At 41.0% G+C, this 11667-nt stretch overlaps 1 protein-coding gene across 3 annotated transcripts in view; it reads right to left on the bottom strand.

The window, feature by feature from the left end:
* Window positions 1-1197: 1197 nt before the first annotated feature.
* Window positions 1198-11667, bottom strand: part of SPAG6 (sperm associated antigen 6) — a 60718-nt gene continuing 50248 nt past the window's right edge. For 2 of the 3 annotated variants that reach the window (XM_084782416.1, XM_084782417.1), the window contains 2 exons: window positions 10194-10339; window positions 1199-3994 (listed from right to left, as the gene is read on the bottom strand). In XM_084782416.1, the coding sequence (XP_084638542.1) occupies window positions 3925-3994; window positions 10194-10339 (216 nt within the window). In that variant the 3' untranslated portion in view covers window positions 1199-3924. Of the gene's footprint in view, window positions 3995-10193; window positions 10340-11667 lie in introns of all 3 variants that reach the window. The other variant, XM_084782418.1, reaches the window with a different exon arrangement.

Raw genomic sequence — 11667 nt, 5'->3', positions numbered from 1 at the left:
TGAGGAATCCTTATAAAAAGTTAAAGTTTATATAAAATGCAGGAGATAGCAGGAGAGGGCTTAGTCTGCACAGAGACTTGGCATTGACAAAACTCAAACCACTAGTGCTCTTCAGTGGCAGACATTATTTTTCCCCTAACACAAAAAGATTTTTAATACTATATATTTTTTAAGTTTTATGTTGCTCAGGTGGGCGTGGTGGCACACATCTTTAATCCCAGCACTCAGGAGGCAGAGTCAGGTAGATTGCTGTGAGTTCAAGTCCAGCCTGGTCTACAAAGCAAGTCCAGGACAGCCAAGTCTACATAGAAAGACTCTGTCTCCAACAACAACAACAACAACAACAACAACAACAACAGTTTTATGTTGCTTAAAGTGTCTTGTAAAGAAACATTTTATACAACTGGGTGTGGTGGCATACTTCTTAAAGCCAGTACTTTGAAGGCAGAGGCAAGCAGATCTCTTGGAATTGGAGGCCAGCCAGGTCTACATAGTGAGTTCCAGGACAGTCAGTGCTACATAACAGATAGACCTTGTCTCAAACAAAGAAGAAACATAACTTAAAATGTCCTAATCCCATCTGAACAAATTAGGAATATCTAGCAGGACAAGATTATTTTATTCTTAGTGAAGTACTCCTTTATAAGGACAAGATGATGTATAAAGTGAAAAATGTCAGCTACAAAGCATAATGACAAAAAATGAGGGGACTTACCATTCCAACATCTAAAGATATTTTAACTTAGATAAATTAATCTTTTTTGTGTGTGTGTGACTATCATGGTCATCTAAGGACAACTGCTATTGTGGTTTTGTTGGTTTGTTTTTGGTTTATACATGTCCTTATTCTGTCACACAGAACTTGAAATCCTGGTGTCATAGCCTCCCCAGTGCTGAGATATCACAGAGTTGAAAATCTTTTTTTTTTTTTCTTGTTTTAAAACTTAATTTATCACTTTACATCCCAATTGTAGCCCCATCCCTCCTCTCCTCCTGGTCCCTTTCCTCTCCCCTTTTCCCATTCCCCCTCCCCTACTCCTCAGAAAAGGGGAACACTTACTACCAACCCACCCCAGCACACCAAGTCTGTGTGTGGCCTGGTGAGGCAGCCCCACCATGGGGAAGTACTAAGAAAGCATGTCAGAGACAGCCCCCTCCCCCACACGAAGCCCATCGGCTACATCTGTGTAGGGGATCTAGGTCCAGTCCGTGCACGCATGGTCTTTGGTTGGTTGGTGCTTCAGTCTCCCCAAGCTCCACTGGGCCCTGGTTAGTTGGCTCTGCTGGTCCTTCTTGTGGAGCTCCTGTCCCCTCCAGGTCCTTCTATCCTTCCCCCCACTTTTCCACAAGATTCCCTATATTTCACCCATTGTTTGTCTGTGAGTCTCAGCATCTGTTTGGAAACACTGCTGGGTGGAGCCTCTCAGAGGACAACTCTGCTAGGCTCTTGTCAGCAAGCATAGCAGAGTAATAATGTTAATAGTATCACAAGTTAGCTCTCTCTCATGGGCTGGGCCTCTGGTTGGGCCAGGCATTGGTTGGGCATTCCCTCAATCTCTGTAAATAGTCTTAATTAAGAATGATAAAAGCAGGCTGGAAAGATGACTCGGTAGTTAAGAGGACTGACTGCTCTTTCAGAGGACCTGGGTTCAATTCCCTGCACCCACATGGCAGCTCATGACAGTAACTCCAGTTCCAGGGGATCCAACACCCTTGTACAGACATTCATTCAGGCAAAATACCAAATGCACACAAAAATTTAAAAAGTTATGTAAAAAAAGGGATGATTAAAAGAAAGTTACTTTTTATCTCCTCAGGTCATTAAATGGCTTATAAGACAAGCTAAATAGACAGGAATAAGACAAGGAAGCTACAAAATTGAGAATAATAATTATATTTTGCCTTGCAATGAGTCTAAGAAAATGCTGTAAGGAAACAAAATAGACTGTGAATGTATTAGAAATGAAGTCAGGAGTGGAGGTGTGCACTGTGCATACATGATCATGCGTTCAAGCCTCAGGGCCACCACCAAAAAGGAAACCACTAGGTATTCTAGCTTGACATAAGTAGAAAAGACATGGGATGTTGGTGGCTGCTTATGAAGAAGTCTTTAAAGATGCAACAAAACTGTTCGCTGGCAGAAAATAAGGATGACAGAGGTAAGCCCAGGAAAGCACTCCTGTTAAATGCCTACTTTCCTTCTGAGGAAACTAAACATAAAAGGAATCCAAGAAGGAAACTTGAAACCAGGTTTTCAAGTCTGGGCCCACTGTAGTTTGGGGACTTTTCGGAGCTATTCTATGAAGTGAGAATTTTGGAATGTTGGTTTCTTTAAAAGCACAGAAATAGTATGAGTGTGCTTTCGTTTTAATCCTAGGTGTGGAGATACGGGGCTGCTTCAAGGCAGCTGAGTGCTCGTGCTCTAGCAGAGGCGTAGTTTTTCCAGCTGCAGATAGTTGCTGTGATTGTGTGACGTTTGGAATTATGGGAACTTTTCAGAGGGTCTATAAATGCTAGAGCCCCAATAGGTGGGGTTGGTGGTTGGTGGTCATTGAGGGAGGTTGGTTGTGGTTTGCTAGTAGCTGTGGTCAAAGAAGAAACAAAAGGAGGGAAATTGGATTTGGGGCTCTTCTCTAACTGCTCTCCCCTTCTTCATCTCCTATCTAGTGTTAGGGGGTGAAACGGAGGAAGGGGAAATAAAGGGTGGGAAAAAGAAGAACCCACAAAGAGCGAAGACTGGCTACAATCTTGTCTCCTTTTGTTATCTGGGCCTCCAGAAAGACATCTCAAGAAATAAACCTTTAGGGGCTAGAGAGAGAGATGTAGTTAAGAGCCCTGGCTACTTGCAGAGGCCCCTACTTCAATCCCCGGCACCCACATGATGGCTTACAACCATCTGTTACTCGAGTCCCAGGGGATCTGAAGGCCTCTTCTGGCCTCTGTGGGTACCAGGCATGCACATGCTACACAGACATACATGTGGACAAAATACTCATACACATGAATAAAATTAATTAATTAAAAAGACATATCCTGTTAGGCCCAAAGACATAGGCATCACTGCCAAGACTTCTGAATCCAAGCACAGATTCCTGTGGTCAGAAGTGCATTGGCTAGGTAGGGGAAAAGACAAAAAAAAAAACAACTTGCAATGTTATTTTTAGTTTTGTTGGAATCTACTTTGACCCCATTACAGCTTCCTAAATGAAAAATGCATTATGTCTGAGCCTGCTGCTGCTCTTCTCCATTTATACTTTAAATCCCTGAATATGTGAATTCCGAAAGCTAGGAACGTGAACCGGGGACAAGGGATCCTAGAGATGCGTTTCCCGTGTCTTCAACCCTGAACAGGGGTCGTGATGAGGCATCTCAGTGGGGACAGAGGGCTACTGTCAGAGCACATGAGAAGTAAGACACACACACTTTACGTGGGGTGGGAAGACAGCAGTTTCAAAGCTAGAGTCAAGTGAGGAGGGCTTTCATAAATTCCTAGAAAACCGGACAGGCTTTCTGGAGCCTACTAAGGGCCTGGAGTTTCTATCATGAGTTTTTTTCTTTCCATAGTACCTTTCCTGTCTTTCTGTGTGACTGGCAAGGTCAGTTTTCCTTACCCATTCCATGTGGAACGTACTGAGGTTTTTCAACAGCATGTCTCATTTATATCTGCCCCTAAGGATGTATGTGTTGTATTATGTTTGTGTTTTATAGACAAATAAATACCATAAAGCCACATACTGCCTTTTAAACTTACCTTTATCATGCAGTGACTATAACTAGCCTTTTCCTACATCACAGCTAACAGTGTATAAAGTATTATATAAACATAGAATACATTACAGGGATTTCACATTGGACAAAAGTAGAGCGCACTTGGTTCAGACATTTTAGAAAGATCTTTTACAATTGTTACTCTTGCTCTCCCATTCAGTTAGCAAGTGGCTGGAAGCTGTCAACCCTCTGCAGAAGTGTGTCTGAGTATCCAGGGGAGTAGTACCTGAAAAAAGAAAACTTGCTGTCAGACCTATGGACATTTTTCATACAATAGGCACGAAAAGAGTCTATGTAAAGAACTTAGTGAAATAACGTATGGGGCTGGTGCGACTGCTCAACCAGTAAGGGCACTGGCTGAGGTCACCCCTGGAGTCCGTGTATTAACAGGAGAGAGTCCCAACCCAAGTCTGACCTTCCCATGCATGCTGCGGTGCGCATGTGTGTACACACGTAAACAAATGTAAAACATTTTTAAACTAAATGCTTGTATGGGTGAAACTTCACTTAGGTTCTAGCAATGCTTCTGCATACGGTTAGAACATCTGAAGACAGAGAGCCCCAACTCACAGTGCTGTGCAGATGCTACAGCACTTCAAGGACCTAAGTGTGGTGACGAAGGAGATGGTTCCTAAGCGCTCGCCCCCAATCCAGTGGCAGTACCACGGGGACTTTCTCCTTATCACATCAAGTGAGTGATGGCTCTTAAAGGCCAGAGTTAGTAAATGTCTCTTGTGTGTTAGAATATACAATCTATTATTACTAATCAACCTCTGCATTCCAATTGCCTTAGAAATCATGTCTTAAAATATAGTTTGATAATAACCAATCACAATTCATATTGAAAGCAATTGAACAAATGACTTAAAATACTCATATAAAATAGAAAATCAATCTTCTCCATTGGTTCTTGGGCATACATTTACATTTTTTAGATTTCTAAGTTAAGCATCTTATAAAATATTTAGTATAAAGTATTAAATATATGAATAGTATTGTGAGTAGTGATACACTGTGGAGAGAATTTACGTTTACATAAAAACAAGACTAATAAAATCTGGCTGCTATTCTCATGTAGAAATGGATTTTAAGACCTAGGAAAACATAATTTTAAAATTTCTAAAATATTTACTCAGAGTGACTAAGCCTCTGAAAATATATTAGCATTGGGGACTTGTCCTTAGTTAGCTGACTTTACACTTACAAAGCCATAATTTTGGTGCTGGGGAGAGGGCTCAGTGGTTTTGAACACTTGTTGCTCTTTTAGAGTAGCTGCTTTCAATTCCCAGGTATAATTCCAATGCCAGGGAATTTAGTGCCTTCTTGTGGTTTCTGAGGGTACGAGGCACATATATGGTACACAGCCACACACATAAACAAAATATCCATACACATAAAAATTAGAAAAAAATCTTTTTAAATGTAATAATTTCTTCCACAATTTGTTAAGATGGGCAAAACAGAGCTATATTTTCTTCAATAGAGTCCTTGTTCACAATCAAAGTTTAACAGAACACATATAAACACTCCTAAAAATCTCTTTTAAAGAGTGTTCTTCCTCCTGTACTCATATGCACAGACAAATACATATATCCATAATTAAACAAAAACTTTAGCCAGGCGTGCTAGCACACACCTTTACTCCCAGCACTCAGGAGTAGAGACAGGTGGATCTCTGTGAATGTGAGACCAGCCTAGTCAACAAAGCAAGTTCCAGATCAGCTAAGGCCACACAGTAAGACACTGACTTTGTCTCAAAAACAAAAAAACATCTAAAAGGCCACCTAATCTAGAAAAAAGTGTTTTTAAAATGTGTTTCTTAGTCTGGCATTGAGAAACTGGTGATTGTCTCTCTGTAGTTCTGAGTTAGGACGGTCATTAAATCTGGCCCGGCTTTCATTGCTGCTCATAAATGTGTCAGGCACAAGACAGGTAGTTTTGATCTAAGTGTTAGGGAGCAGGGTTTCAAAACTTTTAAAAATCTGCTACTTAAAATGGTAGCCACTAGTTACATGGGGTAAAGAATACTAGAAATGTAGCTACCGTGATTAGAAAACTAAATGCTTACATTTTAGCTTCAAAACTGACAAATCAACCATTGGAAAACACAAAGCATGTTTGGAATAATATGCGAGTCTGCTTTCTCCAATAAAGTTTTATACAATCTAAATTTAACCCAAATAGTTCTAATGAGACTTTCTGCCTGAATTAAGATATGCTATTAGTAACAAAATAGTATACAAATATAAAATAACTCACTAATTTTATTTTGTTTAAAAGTTGCAATTATAAGGTTTGGATATTTGGATTTAAAAAAAACTATTAAAATGTATTTACCATTTCATTTTATTGTCTTAAATGTGACTACCAGAAAGCTGGCAATTATGCATATGGCTCATATTATATTTTTACTGGACGCTGTTGCTTTAAAGTGCGATTCCCACTATATCAATTATAGGCCAGGAGTTCTTGAGGCCTTACCAGACTGATCGCCAAATTCCCTTTGCCAAAAACCTCAGAAACTTCACAGTCTCCAGGATTCCCAGCCAAGAAGCCCTGCTGAGACACCCCACACACCCTCATCGACACTGCAGGCACCTAGTACTGACCAGCCCCCCACAGCTGCATACTTACCTCACATGCATCTCAAGATATAGACCCATAAATAAACATATCGAGTTATTCACATACTGTGAGGAAGACCTTGTCCCAACTACTCATAGTGCTAAGGAATCCAAAAGTAACTTCCTATTAGGAAAAACTGTGTAACTCCAGCTCAGCAATTAAAGGCATTGTAAATACACCAGAATCATTTTATTTTACTTTTATACATTTGAAATGAAAATTTTGCTTGCTATGCATTTATCATCAAAGCAAGTAGTGAAAAATAAGACCCCAGGTGCTATTATATTATCTCTAATACATTATAAGATTGAATTTTATTTACCTAATAATGCTATTTAATTTCAAGAGGAAAAAAAATAAGACTAGAGATACCCCAAAAGGGACAATAAAAGATGTTGCCTGAATTGAATTCTTACTAATACAAGCCCTTTGGCTATGATGTCATTTAATTCTAGTGTTATGAAATAGGTAATAATATTTATAAATACAGAAATTCTATCTTAAAGAATTAAATAATTGTCTCCAAGGTCACACAGGAAATAATTAGAGCTGAGATAGGAACCTAGGTCTGTCTGACACATGACCTGAGTTTTCATCAAAGAGCCATTTAAAAGGTGAGAAAGTCTTTCCCTCTCACTGTCAATCACTCTAGCCTAGCTCAAATGCCTTTAGCAAGAGTGTAAGCAATTAACTTTGTCCCAGACTATGAGGAGCTCGGGTTATTATTGCCTGGGCCTTTGGGCTGGGATCCAGTGTGTTAGGTTGTCAAGTTACTAGAACTGCCTTCCTCCCCACATTAGATCTTTCCCAAAGGCCTCCTTCCTCCAGAGATTAAGTTCAAGCCCACCTTGTGACTGGGCAATGGGCCAGACCAAGAGCTCAACTCCTTCTGAAGCCCGCCCAGGCCCCGCCCCTCTCATAGCCCCACAGGTGCTGGAAATGATGCAATAAAATTAACATCGGAAGACAATGTGAAATGACTACTGGGCTGATGCTGTCTTATAAAAATACTAATACTAAAACAGTCCTCACCAACTGAGTTTTGAGAAATAGGTGACTGTAAAAATGAAGCCATTTAAAAATTGTATTTGTCTATTTTCACAATGTTTTAAAGATCTCGACAAAAGCACCTAATGCTTTTTTAAAAATCAGAAATTTGAAAAGGTCATGAACCAAAATTCTCATGAAAATTAAATAGTGGGTTTTTTAAAAAGCCAAATGGATTAGTTTTTAAATGAAATCTCATTTGGACATGGTGGTGCACACTTTTAATTCCAGGATTCAAGAGGCAGAGGCAGAGGCAGAGGCAGAGGCAGGTCTCTGTGAGTTCAAGGCCAGCTTGGTCTACAAAGCAAATTCCTGGACACGCAGAACCACACAGAAAACTGTGTCTCAAAACACAAAACAAGATTTAAGTAAATGAAATCTCAAAACCTATCATTTAAGAATTTAATTTTTATAATAGTATTTTGACAAAGCAGCAGATTCAGCTCTAGTATGACAGGGTGCCCCCACCCCGACTGGTATTAAACTATACCTAAAAAGGAGGAAAAAGGAAACTAATTTATTTTTTTAAATACCTTATCATTAGTTGATCAATAGATCATTTCCATTCAGGGGATCTTTAGTTTGCCTTTTCTGCATTTTTATTTTATTTTGTTTTTTAGAACACTGACTTGAGTTATCTTAGGCTTGCATAAAATAGTATTCTTCCTGAATGTACATACATCCATGTACAAAAACAAATTTCAATAAAATGTTTTCAGAATTCCTTCATTTTGTGGTTTCACATGTATTTTGTTACATGGCTTTTGATATTTGAATATTCTACATATGCTATGACATATTACTCCTTTGACATCACATGCTAATGTGTTGATATTTTCAAAATGGGCTTATTGGAATTCTTTCACGTCCTCATGACCCTCTCAAGAGCGCAGAACTTAAAGAAGTCTCAGCAGTTAAGAACCTATACTGCTCTTACAGAGGACCCAAGTGGGAACATGAGCTTTGTTCCCAGCACTATGTCAGCTGCTCCAGGGGATCTACTGGGGCCACCTCACTCACATGCACATATGTACAGACATGTCATTGTAAGGTTTTTAAAAGAGTTCAAGCCAGGCATGGTGGCACACACCTTTAACTCCAGCACTTAGAGGCAGAGGCAGAGGCAGAGGCAGAGGCAGAGGCAGAGGCAGAGGCAGAGGCAGAGGCAGAGGCAGAGGCAGAGGCAAGCAAGATCTGTGTGAGTTGAGGCCAGCATGGTCAATATAGTGAATTTTAGACCAGCCAGGCCTACAATAGTAAGACTCTGTCTCAAAGCAAGAGTACATGAAGTTATGAATAAAAAACAAGTTAATCTTAATATTATTTTGTGCTTTTAAACTCAATGTTACTATGTTTCTAAAAACCATTAGTACAGCCAGGCATGGTAGTGCATACCTTTAATCCCAGCACCCAGGAGGCAGAGATAGGCAGATAGATTTTCTGAGTAGGAGGCCAGCCTGGTCTACATATAGAGTTCCAGGACAGCCAGGGATACCCAGAGAAACCGTCTTGAAAAACCAAAACATTAGTTTTAGGTAGGAGGACTAGATTAAATCTATGATTTATATATGTTAGAGCCTGTGAGTTGTTATGGTGGGAAGTGTGTGTGTGTGTGTGTGTGTGTGTGTGTGTGTGTGTGTGTGTGTAGAAAATATAACATCTCTGTAGCTGTGTGTTCCGTGTCATTTTTTTAAAGATGCTATTCTTTATTCTATTTATTTCTTGGAAATTTTGCTTGTTTTGGGGCCTAGCCATATTGTTCTCCTCTTGGTTGACAAGCCCTAAGACTTGGGTTAATGCTCTAAAAATTAAATTCATTTTCAAAAATCTTAGTTTGGGTTGGAGGTGTAGCTCAGTGACACGGGGCCTGAAAGCAGGTTCTTGTTGAGCCTGACTGGGTGGCTCTCCTGCAGTCTGAGCACCTGAGAGGCTGATAGAGAGAGATTAATGCATTCAGGACAAAGTCCAATCTGTACAGCAAGATGACCTCAGACAGCAAAAGTGAACGGCTGGCTCTGGTGCCCCATATTTGACGACCTCCCCTTCGTGGGGAGCCCTGGTGGCACTCAAAGAAAGAATAGGCAGACTATCAAGATGAGACTTGTTAGCCTGCGACCATAAGTGGGGGAGGAGATCCCCCTCGGACATGGACCTAAGGGAGGGTAATAGGGTGGGGGTGGGAGGGTAGGAGGAACAGAAGGATACGAGTGATGGGAGAACAATTGAGTTGTAATCTGAATAAATTAATTTAAAAAATAAATAAAACAATACTTTCTCTAAAAAAAAAAGTGAACAGCTGCTTCTTCCTCTTCCTCTTCTTCATAACCCTGTACTTTTTATTCTGTTGTATACATGTGTGGTATAAGCTGTGTGTGTGTGTGTGTGTGTGTGTGTGTGTGTGTGTGTGTGTGTATGTGTGTGTGTGTGTGTGTGTGTGTGTGTGTGTGTGTGTGTTCGCATGTATGTGGATACAGCTGCATCACTTGCCACCTTGTTATTGGGGGACAGAATATTCCAGTGAGCCTGAATCTCAGTGACGTCAGCCCTGTGAGCTCCCATTCTCTACCTGTCTCTGCCCCCAAGACCTAAGAATATGTGCAGCCCAGGTCCTTCACACATGTAGGAATCCAAACTCTGGCCCTCTTGCTCGCATAGCAGGCACTCCTGACTGGGCCACTGCTCCAGCCCCCGGCACATATAGGAAAACCCGAAACTGGTCTGTGATACTGAGCTGACCAATGTCCGTTTCCCACCTCACTATTTCCTCTGGGTAACAGCTGTTGATGTTGTTGATGTACTCTTGCAGGAGAGACCCAGGCTCAGCCTTTATCTCCTGGACCTTTCTAAGTCCACCACTCGTTACAAAAAGCCGTCGAGCTCTGCTGTCATGCGGCAGCACCTTGAAAAGAGAAACAGATTAAAACAAAAACAGTACTTCATCTTTACTCTTCCAAGTTAGGCTATTTCTCTTCAAAAGTGATACTGCAGCGGAAAGCATTCAGGAGAGACCTTATGTTCAGCACAGCACCCACAGCATAAAGAGCGAATGAGTGGAAATTCTTTCACAAAGCACATTAACCCTCATGTTGTAGAGATAAAATAAAACAATGAAACAAGCCAAGCTAGTACAGACACACTCATACCCAAAGCTATACAGTCTGAGGTCCCCCCACTATCTAGAAAAGCGAAGGGAAGCTCCTTAACAAGGCAGAAAAGGTCCTCTCCCCCATCGTCTCTAAGTTTGTCTCTGAGTTCCAGGCTCACCAGTCTCCGTTCCAAGCACCTTTGCCTGCTGAGCCATGTCACTAGGCCCAAATATCTTGTCTTTTAAAAACATTTTTTGTTTGTTTTTGTTCTTTTTTATGTACCTTAGACTGAATTAAACTCTTACCGTACACTGTCTTATTTAGTCTCTACAACATCTATGGAGTAAGTTTTCTTGTTTCTATCTATCAAAGGTCAAGACTTTGCAAAAACCTTGGAGCTATAACTTGGAATACAGTTCAGTGGTAGAGCAGTTGCCATGTGTGTGGTTTTAGGTGCCATCCCCAGCACCAAAAACAAAACAAAACAAAACAAAAAAGTAAAGAAACAGAACTGAGCCTAACACATATATGCTCTGGCACATGACTCATGCAGACTGCATTTTGTTTGTTTGGGGGTTTTGTTTGTTTTGTTTGCTTGCTTGCTTATTTTTGAGGTCCTGGCTGGCCTGGAACTCTCTGTGTAGATCAGGCTGGCCTCAAACCTACAGAGATCCTACCTCAGCCCACACGGTAATAATTTTGTAAAATGTGTATGGTGTTTGATCTGTATTTAATTCTGTGTCTCATGTGCATACCCAGTGACCATGGAGGCCGGAAGAGGCCATGGATCCGCTGGGAATGGAGTTACAGACAGTTGTGAGCTGCTGTGTGGGTGCTAGAATCAAGGTCAGGTCCTCTGGAAGTGCTCTTAGCAGCTGAGCCATCTCTCCAGCCTCTGTAGATCCTGTGTTTTAAGTCAGGTATGCAGATACAGTTTCCCCCATTCTCAACAGCTAAGGGGCACCGTCCTGAATGTCAGAGCTCTAACAGAGTCATCCTCTTCCAGCCTTTGCTGCCGGGGTCTGCCTGTTGCCTGTGCACCTCTGGCAGCTTGACCTTCCTGCACAACCATCAATCTGCAATGATCTACGAACTAGGACAGTGACATTTGTTCAAATTGTTCATACGAAGCCACCGTGTG

Source organism: Acomys minous (assembly GCF_964271855.1).
Source record: "Acomys minous genome assembly, chromosome: 5".
NCBI lineage: Eukaryota > Metazoa > Chordata > Mammalia > Rodentia > Muridae > Acomys > Acomys minous.
Note: the sequence above shows the minus strand (reverse complement) of the source record. Positions and strands in the feature narration are given on the sequence as shown.